General features: G+C 45.1%; 3 protein-coding genes across 4 annotated transcripts; all 3 read left to right on the top strand.

Moving 5' to 3' along the window:
• Positions 1 to 346: 346 nt before the first annotated feature.
• LOC105702375 (muscle M-line assembly protein unc-89) lies at positions 347 to 4055 on the top strand. Of its 2 annotated transcripts, none has more exons than XM_023433966.1 (6): positions 347 to 530; positions 931 to 999; positions 1081 to 3279; positions 3353 to 3508; positions 3588 to 3735; positions 3850 to 4055. In XM_023433966.1, exons 1-6 carry the CDS (start codon positions 506 to 508, stop codon positions 3944 to 3946), a joined length of 2694 nt encoding a protein of 897 aa, XP_023289734.1. In that variant the 5' UTR covers positions 347 to 505; the 3' UTR covers positions 3947 to 4055. The 2 variants fall into 2 exon arrangements, with proteins under 2 accessions (XP_023289734.1, XP_012285310.1); XM_012429887.2 differs by lacking the exon at positions 347 to 530 and adding an exon at positions 629 to 840.
• A 93-nt stretch (positions 4056 to 4148) lies between these two features.
• LOC105702384 (diphthine methyl ester synthase) lies at positions 4149 to 6956 on the top strand. The gene is made up of 3 exons (XM_012429908.2): positions 4149 to 5565; positions 5791 to 6280; positions 6382 to 6956. The coding sequence occupies exons 1-3, from the start codon at positions 5431 to 5433 to the stop codon at positions 6609 to 6611; spliced, it is 855 nt and encodes a 284-aa protein (XP_012285331.1). The 5' UTR covers positions 4149 to 5430; the 3' UTR covers positions 6612 to 6956.
• Positions 6957 to 8262: 1306 nt separating this feature from the next.
• Positions 8263 to 19773, top strand: LOC105702338. Its single transcript, XM_023433980.1, has 5 exons — positions 8263 to 12407; positions 12468 to 12487; positions 12521 to 13181; positions 13629 to 13732; positions 16395 to 19773. The coding sequence occupies exons 1-5, from the start codon at positions 8714 to 8716 to the stop codon at positions 17832 to 17834; spliced, it is 5919 nt and encodes a 1972-aa protein (XP_023289748.1). The 5' UTR covers positions 8263 to 8713; the 3' UTR covers positions 17835 to 19773.
• Positions 19774 to 19909: the final 136 nt, after the last annotated feature.

Raw genomic sequence — 19909 nt, 5'->3', positions numbered from 1 at the left:
TCAAAAGAAAATGTTATCGAGCGTCAGTATACGAGAGACCGGAAATTCATTTACAGAAACATAGGGCCCCATCCTAAGATGGTACTATTTAATCTTGAGTTACAAAATTTGTTCGCGGTCTCCCATCGTGCACATTTTATTCTATGGCGGTGACCGGTGGTCAAAAGTTACACGAAAATCGCCATTAGCGGAGTAGTAATTATAGTTATAATAGATTCAATGGATAATTACGTTTTAAGAAAAAGGTTTGATATCCTAAACGATGCTGTCTCTGCTACGATACGAAAAATTCTGTCTGATTGAATTTCTATCGCTCAATTCCAGAACGCACCCGACAGCCATTTTGAATCGACGAGTCGCTTCGATTCAAACAACAGCGCCACGAAACGGTAGCTTCTAAAAGAAGCAATTATTTCTCAAAGTGCGATTCTAGCCGGAGGAAAATCGTGATTGATCAAAGCGAACCGATCCAACAACGAAAGACGAAATTGGTGATCAAGCCGCAATGTCTCCGAGACGAACGCGTAGAGGTGAGTGAAAGATTTCGAATTCTAAGGGGTTCGAGATGAAGCATTCGTGTGAGGAACTGTACGCAAAGCTTGAAGTGTTTGGGCGGGCTAATGGAGCAAGAATGGCACTTCGATTGACGGCTCGCATGAATTTCCGGTATTTTCGATATCTTTGGAAGATCTGTTGAGCGAAGAAAGTTACTCCCAACATCGACAGGTTCCCGGCTCGATTTTTTCTCGCGTTCTTTCAATTCCACGTGGCTTGCGAGTGGATCTGTTTTTAAGTTCTTAATAAGGCTTTAAATGCTATCAAAGAAGGTTATTTTGAAGGGTAACTTGTTTGTTCTCCTACGAATTCTATCATAAGGTAGTCAATACTGCATAGCTGGTGTACGTTAGTTGTAAACACAATTGATTTTAGGTGGTGCAAGCCTTCTCGATGAGATGCAAACTCTGGGCTCAACGATCGAGACTCGTACTTCCAGAGCCCGTAAGTTAATTACCTACTGCAGTTTGTTATTTAATGTAGATGTAATGAATACGTTATTCATTTGTTCTATAACTCTCCCAGGGAAATGTCAACCCACGTCTATCGGTGGAACTGATTCCATGGCAAGCCTTTTGGGTGCGTCGATAATAAGTCCTGAAAAAGATCCACACGATACCATCGGTGGCAGCAAATCGAGAGGGAAAAGAAATGCCAACAGGGTTTTTATCGATCAAAATGAAATAGATTGTAATCTCGGTATGCTGAAAAATGGCAGAAGAAGAGTACACAAAGCGGCAAGCAATGCCGAGGACACACCAACATTTAAAAGTAAGTCGATTAAAAAAAAACCACCCTCTAAAAGACTTACCAGAAACAAATCACTAGCCAAAAAATTAAAGTACACATCTGAGAAAGATGTCACTGAACAAAGTATACAGATTAGTAACCCCGAGGATACTACTGTCAATGACGGTAGTAGTGTATTTTTACATTCTACGCAAGAAGATGTGGCTCCATTGGAAATGACTACTCCACGGAAATTGCGAGGTGCTAACAAAAAGGCTGCTACTATTGTTACACCTGAAAGTAGCCCGATTATGGTGAACTTTACTCCTCATAGGTCTACCAAGACCCCAAGAAAATCACCATTAAATTTGGGCTCACCTAAAACACATTTTGAAACACCTTTGGGAATGTCTAAAACTCCTAGAAAATTACCAATTACCGTAAATTCTCCTTCCACGTCAGATAATTCAGTTATGACAACATCAAGTAAAGAAACTCCAAAAAAACAGTCGCAAGAATCAGATGATAATAAATTATCCAACTTCGTAGATGGTATTGGTGTTAATATGAGAGCACGTAAAAGCCCGGGGAAGTCAAAGGGAAGTCCTGTGTCATCTTCAAAAAAGAAACTCTTGTCCCCAAAATTCCCTAAGTTTCCTAAAATCGTATTAAAGTTGCCAAAGTCAAAGTCACCCACCTTTAAGCAGATGCGTTCTTCAGACAAAAGCAATAAGTCCGAGAAACGTCAAGTCAGAAAGGCTAAGTCGCCCAAATTAACCCCTATTAAAAATCCTGAATCGACGCTACAATTGTGTGATGTTTGTATTCCTTTATCACCTATGTCAAAAATGGCGATAGCATCATCGAAGACCCCCACGGTTCTACTTACAAATATATCTTATTTGAAACCTGATATTCAGTTAAAGATTAACTCATCCATGACAAATATGAAAGGGTTGAGTGAGACTCCGGTAACGACACCAGTTGTCTCGAAACTAACTCCTCATGGTGGAGATAGTCCCAGGAGACCGAAGTCTATGACTAAGAAACGATCACCTATAACAGATACAGGTACACCATTAAGGCCGGTTTCTAGTCCTAGAGTTCATTGTTCAGATTATGCAACATCTAACTCGACTTCGGAAACCAAACCTGAACTACCACACAATGTAAAACGAAAAGTTCTTGAATTAAAACAAAACAGTGCGAATCCATTAATGTCATCTACTCCACGGGATACAATCCGACGATCGTTAAACCTTTCATCCATTTTGGGAAATACGTCTCCCAAAAGAGCAGGGAGTCTAATTCAGGAAAGAGAAACTTCGTCAAGTCAATGTATTCCAACTGTAGTCAAAGATGAATGTACTGGAATAGAACATGAGTCTGAACCTTTGATGAAAAGTTTCATCTTTTCCAGTAGTAGCAGCACTCATAGCTCAAAGGTATCTGAACTTAATGGAACATTTGATATATCGAAGAAAGTTTCACCTTCTCCAGAGAAGAAAGGCTCCAAAGATGACACGTATGAAATAACGGAACCAAAAACTCCAAGTTTACAGAAGAAATCTAAAAAAAGAACACTCGAAGAGGCAAATTTGGATATCAGTGAAAGAGAAACCAAGAGAAACTGTAAAGTGCGCTTCGCAACTTTGCCAGATTCAACGGTTGGGACCTCAATTTCACAGGCAATTAGGACACGGGTGAGCACTCCGGGGCAGAAGCAAGTGTTGAAAAAAAAACCCAGTGCGTTAAATAAATGGAATACTTCCATAACCAAGAGTCGTGAATCAAGTTCAGTAAAAGTTAAGGCTAGTGATGACAGTTATCTCAGGAGATCCAGTTCCATGGGAAATTTAAGTTCTACACCGCTACAGCTTCGAAGAAGGTCAAACTCCTCCGATGCACTTTCAAAAACAAAAAAGAATGACGTAAAAACCCCTAGGACCAAACTTACTAAACAAAACTCTCTCATGTTGTCCGACAAGAAATTAGGTATGTCTCAATTATTTAATGATAAATTACATTCCTCCATTTACATTTTCCTTTATTTTATGATTCTCTTTAGAAAGAAGAATCCCTGCCAGGAAAGCTCCAAATTTTGCTCAGATCCATCAGAGGAAGTTTGAAGAAATGGAATCAGTTATTGATGCGAAAAAACGAATCCAACAACGACACGTAGTTTTAAGTGGTACCTCCCATACTAATTTAGTCAATACAAAATGTACGTTATTAAGCGTTTGTTAAATCTATTGTGATTACCTTAATTAACGTTTTAACGTTGACCTATGTTCTTTTAATAGCAAAGGAGAGGTTACCATTGGTATCAGGTTCTTCGCAAGAAACAAGGCCAACTGAAACAACAAACGGTGCCTTCAACAGATTTGGATTTAAAGTAAGGAAAAACGAAGCTGTTAATCTCGTGTCGAAAAAACCCGGTTTCAAGTCAAGGTAATATTTAATATCAATTTAATAATATTAATTAAGGTATTATTAATAAGTCAAGCAATATTTTTAATATCATAAATGTGACATGCATCATTGACTGATTAATTATAATTTCAGAGAGTCGAGGAAGGAAGAAGACAGATCACTTTTAAAAATGGTTCGTACAAATCGCCGATTTGAACTGATGATGAAGAACCGTAATCTGAATACGTAGAAAGGCAAATTTCATTGTATTAATAGGTATATAATAGGTTCAAAAAATCTGTAAAAACTAAGTATTGTTAAAACTAAACATTGAAATACAGTTAATCCTATTAGTTGTACTCTTTCTTTCACTCTTTTACATATGTGGCTCCATTGGAAAAGACTACTCCACGGAAGTTGCGAGGTGCATTTTCTAGGAGTTTTAGACATTCCCAAAGGTGTTTCAAAATGTATTTTAGGCGAGCCCAAATTTAATGGTGATTTTCTTGGGGTCTTGGTAGACCTACGAGGAGTGAGGTTCACCATAAGCGGGCTACTTTCAGGTGCAACTATAGCAGCAGCCTTTTTGTTAGCACCTCGCAACTTCCGTGGAATAGTCTTTTCCAATGGAGCCACATTTTATTGCGTAGGATGTAAGAATACACTACAACTCCTCATGGTGGAGATAGTCCCAGGAAACCGAAATCTACAGCTAAGAAACGATCACCTATAACAGATTCAGGTCCGGTACCGGTACCGGTCCGTGAGTTTTTGCGGGTGTAAAATATTTGGATGGATTGGACAAATGGATTCTGACTGAATGACGTCTTTCTGGTTGGTGTGAGATTTTTAACATTTCGTAAGATCTAATCGTACTAATAATTGCCTGAATAATCCTGTATGTACTATTGCAAAATATTGAACGAATACTTAGTTTTTACAGAATTTGTTGAACCCACAATGAAATTTGCCTACAATACTTGACGCTTACAATACTTAGTTTTTACATAATTGATATAATAAAAAACAATTGTTTTTGGCGTCGCGATCTCGGTGTTGCGGTAGCATGAATTTAATGCTGCAAACTAATTTCGTGTATTTGTAATGGGTATTGTTAACTGTACAGGTTTAAGGGTCTTCTATTATTAATTCAACGATATAAGGCATAACATGAATTATAAGTAACACATGATATGTGAGTGCACATATGTGAAAGAGAGAGTGAGTGAAAGAGAGAAAGAAACCGGATGAAAAAAAAAACTTAAAAAATTTTTCTGTGCTGCCAAAGTTGAACTTTAATAAAATTTAAGACTTGAGAGGAGACAAATATAAATGATTTACTGAACTCCTCGATGTATGGTACCCCGGTACCAAATGGCCCACGACCGGTACCGGTCCGTGGGTTTTTGCGGATGTAAAATATTTGAATGGATTGGATAAATGGATTCTGACTGAATGACGCCTTTCTGGTTGGTGTGAGATTTTTACATTTCATAAGATCTAATCAATCGTACTAATGATTGCCTGAATAATCCTGTATGTACTATTGCAAAATATTTAACGAATAAAGCATAATTCATGGAACGTACTTGATAACAATTGTTTCAAAAGTGGCGCTATTATCGGAGAAGTGACGTGCAAAATGGCGACGTAAACCTGCACTGACCGGTATTCGAACACGTTGAGGAAGCTTGTATTTTTAAAAAACCGAATTGTTTGTCGTTTCGGAAGATAATGTTGTTTGTGATTGGTTTGGGATTAGCTGATGCTAATGATATCAGTGTAAAAGGTCTCGAAATTATAAGAAAGTGCGACCGCGTATACTTGGAAGCATATACGTCAATATTAACTGTTGGGCAAAAAGAGCTAGTAAGTTAAACCAATTTCTTTCTTACGTAGAGCAATGTTACTAAGGTTTCTACTTTGAAAAATTGACATGACGGATTTTATAGTAATAGCTGTTCATTTTTTTAAGTCTTGTGCGGAAATTTAATTACTGACTACAGAATAATTTGTTTTTATGCTTCTTAACATTGTTTGATGTGCGATTGTAAAGATATTCAAAGTATTGAATTTGGTAAATAATGATATTAGGAGCAGTTCTATGATCGTTCTGTGATCCTGGCTGACCGAGAACTTGTAGAGAGCGGTGCAGAAGAAATTCTGGGAAATGCGGAAAAAGAAGACGTAGCATTCCTAGTAGTGGGCGATCCATTTGGAGCCACTACGCACACAGATCTCGTTCTAAGAGCTCGTGAGAAGGGTATAAACGTTCAAATAGTGCACAATGCATCGATTCTAAATGCAGTAGGATGTTGCGGACTGCAGCTTTATTCATTTGGAGAGGTCGTGTCTATTCCTTATTGGACCGACACATGGCAACCTGACAGCTTCTACAAGAAGATCGAAGCCAATCGGTCTCGAAATTTGCATACTTTATGCCTTCTGGATATCAAGGTAAAGGAACCAACGATGGAAAGCATTATGACGAAGAGCATAAAATATATGCCACCCAAGTTTATGACGACAGCCGAAGCAGCCGACCAGTTACTGAAAATAATTGAGAAAAAATCTGAGAAAATGGGTATGTACTTCGTTTAATAAATATATAATAATAAAAGGCTTACATTGAATTATTTTTGGATATCCTTTGTTTTATTAACAGATTGCTTTATTTTATTCTAGTCTACTCAGCTGACAGCTTGGTGGTGGGATTGGCGCGCATTGGTTCTAACGATCAACAGATCGTTGCATCTACTCTCCAAGAAATGAAGGAAACAAATCTAGGTGGACCTCTTCACTGCCTCGTGATACCTGCAAGATCGTTGCATCCCTTGGAATCCGAATATCTGCTTCAATATGCCACTGATAAGGAACGATTTCTAGAGATCATCAAACGCGAGGAGACCCTCTAAGTCAAAGATACTCTACTACCATGTACACCTACCAATTTTATTTTTTTTTTAAACTAGCATATTTGAATAATTACATAAAAGCGTATAAATAAAAAAAAAAAATGCAAACATGATTATGAAGGTATCGATCGTTGCTTCGGAACACTTTAAAGTTCTGATGGTTAAATAACTAAGTCATGGGGACACATAATGCTATGCGATAAGTTATGACTAGTGTCGACTCTGAGATATAATTTCTATAATATGTACGGAAGGTCGTGTCGACTTTCTTAAAAATAATCAACCTGGTCAAATCGATAAGCTCGAAGGCCGCCTTGAAATAATACTGAAAATCACGCTATGCGTAAATAAGAATCAGCATTGTAAAGATCAATGATATCCACCCTAATAGAGTTGACCGCGTGTACTGCGATAATTTCAGGGGAAGTTCGTCGGTACCAAGGTCTAAGGTACTCTCGAAGCAATTATTTCCATTATATGGGCATTTATATGGATGTCGCATTTTCTTTCCAAACCGGAAGAACCGAGAGAGATCAAGAGTAAGGTCGACAAATTTTTCCAACACCCCGACTTTTCCTCAAGTATTTCCAAGCAAGCTCAACGGAAACTGCCGGCCATTAATATTCCCCTAACTCTTGAATCTTTTTAGCATACATAAATAATATCCCTCCCGTTGCGAGGGATTTTCTTTCAAGTGTTTCTTCTCGAAGATCGTCGAGATAGATGCCGTGTTCCGATTTCCAGGGTCGGCCTCGACACCGACTCGGAACTTTTTCCCGAACTCCACAGACACGGAACCTGGAACACGTGCACGCACACGAGTACGTTTGCATGACTGCACGTCACACGGCGACCCTACACTCGACATTCGCGTGTCTATGGAACCCTACTAATCAATGGAAAACCATCGACCGCTCGTCGCGAAGGTGAAGTCGGCCTACCGGGTTCAGTCGAGCCACGGAAACCACCACCTAAGGTCCTTTCCCTGAAAGTCTTAACTTCGTTGGTGAACCAGTTAACTAACTCTCACATTTGCAATTAGGTCGGGTACTCCACTCTTCGTTTCCTGCAAGGGCGGATACCAGAGAAGAAGTAATGGCATGATACCATCAGCTGATTTCTCGGTGCCGCTGTGGATTTAGTATTATTACGTTTCTAATTGTTTTACCGTGCGATCTGGACTGTGTATTTAAATTTATCCTTTGTTGCGAGGAAATGCTTTCGATCATAGTCGTAGTCGTAAAGCTGGACGATTCTTTTCTTTTTTAATTTTCTCGTGGAAATTTATCTTGTGGACCAGTGACGTCTGCTAGCAAAAGGAGTCGAGAAATCCAGCTTTACACCTCAGCTCTCACGGTTTAGTTCTTTGGTGGGTTTTTTTTTTAACACGCGTCTTTTTTTCGACGCTGCGACAGGACGTCGGGATGAGTTGGCCCAAATTCAAGTGACGCAAATTGCGAACACGCGCTTTTTGGGAACTACCCGCTCTCTCCATCCCTCTTCTCCGCGGACTTATAAATACTGGCCGAACATAAAGACGAAAGTTAGATCCGACGAAAGGATATTTCGCGATCCTCTAGAAGATGCGAGGAAAATACTAGAGGACTTATCGAAAACGGTCTCAGAGAAGCAGGAATAATATTAGCGATGTCAAGGTCTTAATAGTCGTCCGAAACAATTGGCTGAGCCAATCGGGATTAATGTCAACAATTTACTACCCAGATTCCTAGCAGATACAAACTTTTGGCAGTGTTAATTCTAAAGAGCTACATTGCTCCTTTGAGCGGATTCACTCGTGCAGTTTGTAGACAGTTCATTGGGAAACCTTGAATTTCCATTCATAAAGGCACGAGTCTAAGAACGCTCTCATTCAAACTTGATTAAAACGAAAGAACAGAATTTCGACCCCGACTTGCTCTTCACTGACCAAACTGCGATTTTTTAATAAATCTTAATATTGTTCACATATTCGCATCGGGCTATCTGCAAGGCTTGTTTTTTATAGACGAGAATTTACGTCTCCCGATGAGAACGTTTTAAGATTATTAGACCCGCTCGAGATAGAATTGATTGCGTTGAAATTTGCTCAGATTCTGTCTACAATGGGGACCTCAACGGTGGATCTGAAGACATCGGAGGGAATTCTAATGGCCCCTCGCGTTCCTCAAGGCTTGGCTGCAGCAGTGGAAGGCCTCACCAGGGAAGTCATTCGACAACGTCCAGAAGACATCTACGTATTCGCGGCTCACCACTTTGAAAAATTGCTACGATTGCGGGACCAGTACGGAAGCGGCGCAAAATCTCGTCTCCCTCGATACGATTCTCAGGTGTCGACCTTAAGAGAGTTCAACCAAACGTTGAGAAGACGGGGAAGCGAAAGAGACTCGATGCACAAGGTAGAAGGTCGTAGAGCGAATAGATGGTCCTTGGACGAGACGGCCAGAGTCTTGGAGAAGCACAGAAGCATCTTCGGGGAAAGTGGGAAGAGGATGAGCTCGGAGGAAATAAGAGGCCTGGCGAATGAAAAAGAGAACAAGGCCTCCGAAGGAAGCGGAGAAGCAAGGACGAAGGACGAGTCCAAGAGACCGCAGGAAAGCAGGCACAGAAGAGTTTCGGAGAGGTATCCGAGAAGAGAAGAAACCTCCAAAACGAGGGAGGAGAATGACAGAATTGGGACGAAGTCGACGCCTAAAATCTACTCTCAGGTCCCACCATTACCTGGGAGCACCGGGATGCTGGCCAAGGACATCAAGTCCGAACTAAGGAAAAACAGGATCAGCAGCAGAGACAGAAACGCGAGGAACGAAAAACTAGAGGAGAGATCCGACTTCGGACGCTCCAGAGAAGCTGGAACCTCGAGGAGAACGTCCTCTAGGAGGTCCTTGGAAAGAGAACGGAAGAGGGATGCCGAGGAGGATCAAAAGCGGAAGAGGAAGCTGCCAGAGGCTAAGTCGACCGATCGGCAGAGAAGGAGCAAAGGACATCGAGTCGAGAATGGACTTCCCGGCACATCGAGTAGGAAGTCTATCAACAAGGAGCGAGCATCGAGTACCGACAGGATCAAGGACTACGTGGTGAAAAAATTCGCCAATGCGAAGAGCTTGGAAGAGCTACAATCCCCCACGTATGTGGAGAGGGTGCAAGAGGTAATCGACGAAACGGCGCCTATTATCAGAGAAAAGGTGGAGGACCTTCGAAACGCAGTTCTGACGGGGGCTAAAAGGTCGTTGGATACGGATCAATCGATGGATCGGGAAAGAACTATTAAGGAGGATTCAGAATACGCGGAAGAAGGCCATAGATCCAGGAAATCCAGGTACGGATCGAGGGGATCACCGGAGGAGGGCCAAGCAAACGACTCTCTGGAAGGCATTGAGACTTTGGCCTCGGAAACCGTTTCGTCCGATGCCAGGGGAATCTCGGAAACTGAGTTGGAAACTCGTAATTCCCAGAAGGACGCGGAAAAGCAGAAAAACCCGAGAACCAGAAGGTCGAGGTCGGCCAAAGAGACCAGGCGAAACGGAGCCACGTCGGAATCGGATGGCTCGGATCCTGTCGAAGCCACCAAGAGTTCCGGTGTTTCGTTGCCAGCCGTGAAAGTTCCTTCGAAAAACGCCTCCAGAAGCGGATCCAGAAGCGACTCCGGAAATCTGGTTCTACCGCCGATCTCCCCGGAAGCTCCCAAATCCGCGAAGCAACGGGAAGATCTGACGCTCCCTCTTCTACCTTCCGCGGAAAGTGCCCCATCTTCTGCAGGAGAGGGCAAGACTCCGGCCACCCCGAATGTCCTGGACCCGATGAAGACTTCCAGGGAGCCGATGACACCGGAAGTAGACCGGAAATTGCTGGAAGAGCTGACGATCGCTGATGTAGGCGAAGAGGTCTTCAAGGACAGCTTGAACGTAACTCCCGATACCCTTGATGTACCTCAACGACCCGATTCCTTGGAACCTGAACCAGGTCATGAGAGCGAAGACGAGGATGTTCAGGTGGCTAAGGTGGAAGGCTCGGAAAAAAATGGAAAAGAAGTCCTGATCGAGGAAGGATCGGAACAAGTTCTTCAGGTAGGGCTCAAGGACGCTGCCGAAACATTGGATGCCCGGTTTAAAATCGAGGATAAACTCAAGGAGGTCGAAGCAGGAGAAAAGAGGATCGAGAAGATACTCTGTCCCGAACCGTCCAGGACTTTGGAAAATGCAGTTAAGGATAGACTTCAGGAACTCGAAGATACCGAGAAGAGGATAGAGGGTATTCTGATCCCTGCAGAAGAGGCACCATCCGATGACATGGAGATGCAGAAAGAGGTTCCACCGGTTCCTGAGAAATTTGCAGACCTTGCACTTCAAACTTCGAAGCTCGCCGATGGCCTTCGAGTTTCGGAAACTCCAAGGACAGGTTCTGGATCTTTAAGAGCCGTGCAAAAGGTATCGGACTCCGGTTATTTGGGTTCCGAAGACGGAAGGGAAGATTGCGCTTCAAGTACGAGAAGCGTATCCGAAGATAATGCTAACGAATTGGGAGAGTTACATCCCGTTACGTTACCTTTAGAGAAAGAGGACCCCAAGAGTCAAGTCGAGATAATACCTTTGGGTAACGTTCTTGAAAAAATTGCGATCTGTAAAGTCGAAGAGAAAGCGGATGTCAAAAATTCAGGATTCAAAGAGGGCGAAGACGTCGATAAAAAACACGACGAGAAAGATGCTGGAGAATTTCAGCCTTCAATGATTTCACCCGTTCCTGAAGTCCAGCCTTATTCGTACATTTTATCCGAAGGTTCTCCTCACGAAATCCCAGATTTCGTGACAACGGTGATCATCCCGGATAGACAAACCGAGTCGCCAGACTCGACTTTGAAGACCGAAGTGGAAGAGGGGGTCGAAGTGTCTCTATCTCCGAAAGTCGAGATTCCAAAAAAAGTAGAACCCGAGAATTTAATATCAGCCTTGGATGTCTTCGGCGAGGTCGTGCGTCCTGAACAATTGGAAACCTCAACAATCGACATCGACTTTATTCGCGATATTAAGGCTAGTCATGACATTCTCATCCCTCATCAGGATCTCCAGAAGATCGCCGAGGAGGACGACAAGGAGATCGAGGAGGCTAAAAAGGAGGTTTCCGAGGACAAAGTCAAGGTGAACTCGACTTTGGAGGACATCCAGGAAAAGGACGAGGTCAGCGAGGAAGCGAGTCGCGAAGATAGACCGGGTTCACATGAGAGAATCGTGGAAGACAATTCCAAAAGTAAAACATCCCCAAGGATCAAGGACTCTTCCGAGGGTGCAGAAATGTGGTCCACCCTGCGGAACTCCAACTCGGAGTCTACGGACGAGGCCAAAGAGACCAGTGCGACCGATAACGCGCCGGAAACGGCGGAATTTGCGGAGAACTCTTTGGAAGTCGAAGAGAGCACCGAGGCGAGATCAACCGAGTCGACCAACGAGGTCAAGGAATCCTCGATAACCGACAGATCTGGAAGCGTCTTCATGGACCAGCGTGGATCGGGAATGCCGCATGTCCCGGAATTAAACCTGGACTCTCTTCAGGATATTTCGGTGTCCTCCTTCAAGATGTCCGAGGACGAAACGGAACGTCGAAGCGAGTTAGCCAGTCATCAAGAAACGGATAGTACGCCGTCTCTTGCTGGCCTTTCTACCTCCGATGAGAAGGATCCCGAGATTAACGAGGTAAAGGAAGAGACCATTATCAAGGAACAGGTCGAGATTAAGGAAGAACCTTGTAAAAAGGTGTCCACCTACGTCACAGAGCCAAATTCTGATGGCATTGTCAATGGCACCGGTAACGCTGGAGAAGACACCAATGGGACGCTCCCTGAAATTGGTGCCGATCGATCGCAAGGCAATGGAGTTAAAGAATTGGTAAAGGAATCGTTTGCAAATGGCCTGGGAGAGAAGGTCGAGGTCTCCGCTGAAGCTGGTAAAGTGACGAATGTTCTGAACGAGGGAGGGGAAGTCGAGTTTTCGCAGACAGGAGACGAGTCGAAGTTGTCTGCGAGGAAAGATGCAACGGAACAATCGGAATCAAAGAGCAAATCTCCTGGAACGGAAGTCGCCGATCTTGGAGGAATTCCGAGCGAAGAACCGAAGCCCGAATTGGTTGGCGAACTTCGAAAAATCCCTGATGTCGATTCCATTAAATTTGCGCGTGGTTCTGAAATTAAAAACGGTCTCATATCTCCGGTTAACTCTCCGGATCAGGAGAAACGGAGAATAGAAAAAAATGAAACGAGTCCGGATAGGGTTTCGATGTCAGAGAAAGTAGTTGCGGACCTTGCGAGCTCGCAAAAAATGAGTGATGCTCTCGAAGAGGTGCAAGTTGACTCGGAAAGTCGCGCAAAAGACCCAAAGGAAGTTCATCCCGATAAGGGTGAGGGAAAAACGGACAAGATCGAACCAGAGCCACAACGATCGGAAGTTGGAAGCAGTCCCGGCGAAGAAACGCTTCAAAGCGAAAAGGAGGAAAGCCGCATAAGCGAAACGGAGATCATCGGAAGCGAAGGCTCAACAACCACGAGCAGTACTCTAAACTCTGCAGCTACCAAAATTCAAGCCGGTGAGTCGGAATTTTGCGAAACGCCATTATTGTCTCGCCAAAATCAAAATGTGATTTGTCGAGGTTGTTCGCGGCTAGACAAATCATTTTTAACGGCGGCCTCCTAAATGATCCTGTAATTATCCGAGGGTCGGCGAGTTAAAATTATGCAAAAGTGCCCATTGTACGAGGCACTGTATTTTTAACTTCCTCGCGTGAGAAAGTTTCACGAGCGCTCGTTGTTTTCCAGCCTTCCTTTATAACGAAGCGTGTTGGTGGATTTTTATTCCTTCCTTTTTTTTTTTTTCAATAAATCACTGTCACTCCTGCAAAAAATTGCATACATTTACTTGCTGCTTTAAATAGGAAAAATGACTGCGCGTATCCCTTGCGATGGAGTACACATGGTGTATGAAAAATCCAATCGAGGAGTCGCGATTAATGGGTGAAATTAATTTAATTTTTCAGGTGTAAGAGGATTTTTAACTCGAAGACGCTTGCAGAGCAATCCTCGACGTAGTTCTACCTTGGACAGCGTGCCATCGATCCAGGATACCATTTCGGATACCTTCGTGAGTCGTCTTTCGTTTCAATTATTTTCGCGTGATACGCACACGGTAGTCTGGAATCTGTACGCAGTTATAGACCCCAGCATGGGTAAATGCACGAAATGCAACGTCTCGTCGATCGCTGTCCTCGTTCATTAGCGACTTCCCCGCACTATCGATCATCTTTCATCTGGGTAATTCGCGTACTCGAAGGCACAATTCAGCGCGACGAGCCAGGAATAAATTCCTTGCCGTAATATAATATAATAACGTCGATCGGCGATATTGCTCACCGCGGTTAAATATACACCGAACAGCGTTCTAAAATGTCTACATCAAACAGGGAGCGGACACGTGGGAGAAACTTTTTTCTCTTGGATAGGGAAATATCGTCGATCGAGTCGAAATCGTACGTGGGAAAGGAGGATTTTTTTTTTAGGCGAGCTTTTCTCGAGACTTTATTTAAGTCGAAGCTGATCGGGGAGGAAGCTCTTCGACGGTTTTATTTAGAGAGCGAGACGCGCCGCGACGCCTCGCGGGGGAGCTGCCGGTAGCGGTGACGTCACAAAAGCACATACTCTCGGAAATCTATTTCAATCGAAGGCCGTGCATGATTTACGCCGGTATTTTTAAGGAGTGCACTTTCGTTATCGCCCATCACCCGAGAGCTCACCTGGCGAGTCTCGACCCTTCCTTGCGATCCTTAAATTCCTGTCAGTCGACGCGATATTTCAACACTAAGATACAAACATCTCTTTTTTTCTCTCTCTCAAATTATTCTAAATTTATCTTTCCACCGGAAAATCTATCCACGTGTTATCTGAACCCTAAACCGATCCCGGCCGGCGAAACACGAGACCGTCACTAGATGGCTGTGACATTTGCACGATGCAACGTGCCACTTTAATTCCCATTCTCTAAGGTCAATAAACTCCATCCGACCTGTGACGCAAGAGGGGGAGGCTTATCAAGAAGAGGTTTGCACTTTCTCCGTCGTTATTGAACATGTCGGATATGTAACCGCGTAGGAAATTACTGCGGTTAAACGGACAGGTCGCTCGTTACGGCCTTGTATTAGCGGACGTGACGCAATTTCTCAATAACTCGTGAGAATAACAATGGACGCCTACGTTACATTTTGCTCCTATCCCGTGCGAGTGCAATTGAACCTTAACGGGGCTCATTACCGCGATGCGCAATGACTTCGACCGTTGGATGACACTAGTGGCGAATTCGATAGAAGGTAATCGATGTTCCCCTCGGTCCGATGGCGAACGACGTCGTATCGCGGAATCGAAAAATCGAGTATCCATTGCCATAGGGGCGATTTAATTAACGAAATTAATTTTTGTCATCTCCTCTCGCATTTTTATTTTATGAGTTGACGAAAATCGCCAAGTCTACGATTCCGCGATTTTTCTTCCGATTATTGTTCAGGGAATGGCTGACCATACGCGGCGCGTTACTACTGCGAGGTCTTCCCTCGAGACGATAGCGAATCCTTTGGAAATGCGAATTGAATCGTTCCGGGCGCCACTTTTGTATCTACTCGAGTTTTCCTTGATTCTGAAATTTCCGCTCGAGCTCCGCCGTCCGGGTTATGTACACAAAAGCACGGCCGAAGATAGAGGATTACATAAATGGAGGAAGTTCAGAGTAACGTCGAGCTGTCACAGGGAAAAGACGAATTGGCGGCGAAGCCTTGGCAGAGACAACTGGCTCGCTCCTCGAGAAACGATCGCACTTCAAAGTTTGAGCTTGAGTCTACTTCTCTTCCGAAGTGGAGAGGGTGCTCGCCATTTTTCGAACCCTCGACGGGGGGGCAACGCGAAATTAATTTTCAACGTAGGAAATCCGTGGTATTTATTTTTTTTTTTAAGATTTGTACAGTGTTTATTTGGATGCATTATTTATTTTACCAATGCGAGCGACCTAGATGTGCTCGTGCTCTGCAGGCACTTCCTGATCCGAAAGCGAGGCTGACGAGATGTGTAATTGCACGGAGTCATATCGGGGTCGATCGAAGAAGCGGTTTCTATGAAAAGAATCACGGAAGACGATAAACGGTCCGAACAGTTGGTACCAGCTGTCGTGTACTTACTCCCGGAACCACGCGATATTTCTTCGGGTCGAGGCGGAATAACCGTAGAAGTTTAAATCCTGTCATTGAGCCAGCTCGATGGAGAACACTCGGCGCTGTTTTTGAGCTTTTCAGTCATCCATCGATACGTTGCCGGCTTATAGAGAAAGAAAAAACTAGAGCACAGCTTGCTGAACCCATAAACGATAGTGTCACCTTTGACCCTGTAGATCGAATGTAGCGAATCGGCATATCTCGTTACTCACGTTACACCATTATACATCATTAATGCATAGTAGCTTTGAATCTCGTGCACAGTAGTTCTGACGGATCGGCCGACTCTGTTAACAGCCGTGAGAATGAATTACAACTATCGAAAAAAAAAAACAAGACATATTCGAAAAATGATTCACGGGATCTAAAAAAAAAAAAAACGTGGATCAGATGTTTGCAATTGCTCTTGGTCCAGTGAACCAACTATCGGAACACTTGGAACCCAAACTGGTCGACAATGGTTCACGAAGTTCCCCTCGGACCTAAATTTAACAGAGTCGACACAGTTTCCCGGAACAAACGTTCAATAATCCATATCGATCCGTTGAAAAGGTTACCCACTCGGAGACCATGGAGCCCATCGACGAGTCGGAGCCGGATCAAGCTGCAAAACCCACCCAAAGTCATCAAAATCCTCAGAATGGAAGAGGGCCAAAAGTAGAGGATGCATCCAATGCAACGACTGCGTCTTTGCGGAAAGCGTTCAGCGAGAATAGACTTCAACACACGGGGGAATTTCACGACTGCGTGCCATTGCCCGTCTTCGAGATCGGGCCCAAGAAGATGGACATTTCCGGGTCATCCGGATCAGTAGGGTCCTATGTGTCCAAGAATTCTGCGTCCGACCCTCCTGACTCGAGGGATGTCAAGAACTCCAGGGACGACGGTCCCCGAGATGAAGAAACGACGGACTCCCTTCTTGGCGACAAGAGTCCGGAGAACGTGATAGGTCGATTCGTCCTGGACCCAGCTGCAGTGCCCTTGGTGCATCTCGGGGGTTTCGATGCAGACCGTATCGTCGACCTGGTGGTCCTGTCGCAGGACGAGGCGAGTCTACAGAGCGGCTACTTGAATTTTATCACCAGCGTTGAAGATGACGTGGCTCTCAGGGTCGACCAGCCAGGAAGCTCCAAGTTCCGCGCGACCATCAACGCATTCGACCTGGCCGAAAACTTGCGGACAACCTGCGGAGTCGAGAGTTTGCCCCTGGACAACCCTAGCGACACTTCCGCAGAAAGTGCGAGCGTCTGGGAGCCTCTGGCGATCCCGGGCACCCCCATGGGAGTCACCATAGAGGAACTGCCCAGGTCTGAAAAGGAGAGTCTGGTTCAGGAGAAGTCCAAGTCATCTTCCATCTTGGATGTTGGAAGCAGAGTCAATCCGACAGCAGATGGAAACCTGGGCGCAAGCTTACCCAGCTCCGTTGACGACGAGCACGCTTTCTTGGAAAGTACTCCGATTTCTCTCGACGAGCCACTTTCGCGGGACGGATCGAGGGTATTTTCGGAATCCGTGAATGGGTCTTCGGCTTCCAATGGAGGCTCCAAGGTGAAGAGCGAAGAGGTCGAAAAGAACGACTCGGCGCATTCCGGGGGAGACGGGACGTCGGCTATCGTCGGTGGACCTCAGAGGGACATTCTAAATACAGAGGATGCTTCAGTTCCCGAAGGATCCTTAACCAGTGTTAGCATTTCCCTCAACGTGGACGACATGTTGGGTCTGGGAAATGAGAAAGAGATTCTGGGGATTTCCGACACCCCGAAGTCGATCCTGGCTTCCTCCATCCCCTCACAGGGGAGCCAACTCGATGCCGATAGGTTGCAGTCCCCGATAACGATTATGCAGACCGTTCAGACGAGCATCGAGGAGAAGTCGGAAAAATCCGACGATGAAACCGCCAAGGAAGGTCAGGGTGAAAAGGACTCGAAGGAGAACACGGTGAAGGAGCGTAAGGAGCAAGCCAGCCCCAAAGAAGGCAATCATGGATTTTAATATGCGAAATCACGTGGAAATCAATTGGTAATTGCAAGCAGAAATCACTAAAAAGCACTTCTTTGCCCCGCGTGCCTATCAATTGGAGCGTTGCCGAGATTCCTAGAGGTCCCAGGAACCTCGCGGAGATGGCCAAACGAGAAGACTGCGAGTTCGCCCCCAAATGGACGTCGCCTTGCGTTCTTTTCCGCTCGGCTTCCCGTCCAAGTCGTTAGGCCATCCAGAGGAAGACGGATCGACGTAACGCAGCAGGATCCTCTAACGAGAGTCGCTTGCCAAAAATCGCGACGGGGTACAACTGGGCCATGTACCGTCAACGAGACTCTCCGTCACTGCGGAATGCCTTCGAAGCAGGCTCGGTATTTCGGTCGGGCAGTGCCACGGGTAAAAGTCGTCGTTCGAATTCGAGGCCTCGAAGTGCATTCGCGTTTTGCCCTCCGCCAACCCTCGATTTTTCCGTTTTCCCCCAAAAATTAAAAGATCACCCAATGAATCGACAACGAACGATAGAAGCTGGCAAAGTCCACAATGCCATCGGAGGAGGCTACGGTTGCGTTCGCCGTTTCCCCTAATAAATCCATAAATCGTGTGACGGATCCGAAATTGTGGGATCATAGGAAGAGGGAAAAGGAACGTTGTAAAAAAGGGTCTTTCACAAATTTCTCGACTTTTGTGGCGACAAGCAATGGCTCGGCTTTATGGCGAACGAAGTCGCGACTGTCCTCGAGTCCCCCCATGCAAAGGCCCATGAGGCTTTATTATTTTTGGTAAACGATGTCAGGGTCGAGAATTCGTCGCCGAGGCTCGACGTTACCCCAGCAACGTCATTTTCTTTTTCCCGTAACTTTCGACTTATTGCCATTGATCGCGAGCCAGTCCGCATTCGAGATGTAACTCGATCGACGCGTTGCATTCCGGATGACGAAGAGCTGCACGGAGGCAGCCTAGGAATGGACCTTGGTCCGTATTTTGGTACCGGTGAAAACATCGCTCAGAGGTTAACAACGTTCAGACCTCACGGGATCGTCGCGACGTCATCGAGCGTCGTCATCGCGAAAATTATGTCACCCTCGGAATGCCTCGTTGATGAACCAACCGGTGTCCCGATTTACCGCCGGGGACCTCGAAGAAGAGGATGCGCAGGACCTATTTCGGGCGGATGCACTTCCTTCGAAAAATTCCAAGGATAAACCCTGGTCCACTATAGTTTCCCTCGGAAGATCCTCCGAATTAATTACGGGATGGAAAAGACGGCTGATATAATTGGTGGGCTTTTCATCGACATCTGCGGCACACGCGTTTCAAAGACGTTCTTATTGACATGGCAGTCACGCACGCGTGGTCGAAGAATAAAGTTGTTATTAATAGCGGCTTATTGATGTAACTATGATGCGTGGCCGGCACGCACGTTTATTATCGACGTCGAGGGCCGGATCTAAAAAACATCTCGTTAAGCTGGGATGCTCACGACTCGCTTGCTCGATATTGACGTGTCTCGATACAATGGCCATTTTTTAAATCTCTAGAATTAATCTCTTAACTAGCTAGATAGGGCTTAACTCTGCACGTAAAATCCCGAGATTAAGCGGCGACTCTTGTCTGGAAAGTAAGGAGAGGAAAAAAGGACGCTCTGCTCCGCAGGTCGCGGAATACAAGAAGTCCTCTTCGACGAACAAATCGCCTCGTGCAATCAGCGCCCATTAAGTCGATGAATTTACTGTGCCCGGCCCAGTTAGGGTCTCGGGAATCAATTCTCCGAGATGGCGGCCGCGACCTCGCAAGTAGAGAAGGAAGAAGTCGCCTGGCGTCGCCCGAAGTGGCGAAAAAGTGTCAAATCTGGCGATCGGTATTCACCGGATTGGTGGATTTAGCGAATCGGAGGTCCCAGAAAATACCACGACCATTGGTCATTTTCGCGGACGAAGAAGAGCCGTCTAGAGGAATCCGAGCTTAGGGCCAATCGGCGGATCGTTTTGGCGGGCGAAAACACGAAGAGGAAGAGATCGGACCGTGACCGCTTGGGAAAAAGGTGCGCAGAGTTCCTGCCAACTGAGCTGCGCACATCTGTGAACCGG

Source organism: Orussus abietinus, unplaced genomic scaffold (genome assembly GCF_000612105.2).
Source record: "Orussus abietinus isolate OABI.00-Male unplaced genomic scaffold, Oabi_2.0 scaffold17, whole genome shotgun sequence".
Lineage (NCBI taxonomy): Eukaryota > Metazoa > Arthropoda > Insecta > Hymenoptera > Orussidae > Orussus > Orussus abietinus.
Note: the sequence above shows the minus strand (reverse complement) of the source record. Positions and strands in the feature narration are given on the sequence as shown.

Excerpts from the sequence above, each read along its gene's own strand:
- LOC105702375 (XM_012429887.2), top strand. The coding sequence starts at position 813 with ATGCTATCAAAGAAGGTTATTTTGAAGG. Across the intron at positions 3,280-3,352 it reads GTTGTCCGACAAGAAATTAG|AAAGAAGAATCCCTGCCAGG; the intron begins GTATGTCTCAAT and ends GATTCTCTTTAG. Across the intron at positions 3,736-3,849 it reads AAACCCGGTTTCAAGTCAAG|AGAGTCGAGGAAGGAAGAAG; the intron begins GTAATATTTAAT and ends TTATAATTTCAG.
- LOC105702338 (XM_023433980.1), top strand. The coding sequence starts at position 8,714 with ATGGGGACCTCAACGGTGGATCTGAAGACATCGGAGGGAATTCTAATG. Across the intron at positions 12,408-12,467 it reads TGGCATTGTCAATGGCACCG|GCAATGGAGTTAAAGAATTG; the intron begins GTAACGCTGGAG and ends ATCGATCGCAAG. Across the intron at positions 12,488-12,520 it reads GCAATGGAGTTAAAGAATTG|AAGGTCGAGGTCTCCGCTGA; the intron begins GTAAAGGAATCG and ends GGCCTGGGAGAG.
- LOC105702384 (XM_012429908.2), top strand. The coding sequence starts at position 5,431 with ATGTTGTTTGTGATTGGTTTGGGATTAGCTGATGCTAATGATATCAGT. Across the intron at positions 5,566-5,790 it reads CTGTTGGGCAAAAAGAGCTA|GAGCAGTTCTATGATCGTTC; the intron begins GTAAGTTAAACC and ends TAATGATATTAG. Across the intron at positions 6,281-6,381 it reads GAAAAAATCTGAGAAAATGG|TCTACTCAGCTGACAGCTTG; the intron begins GTATGTACTTCG and ends ATTTTATTCTAG.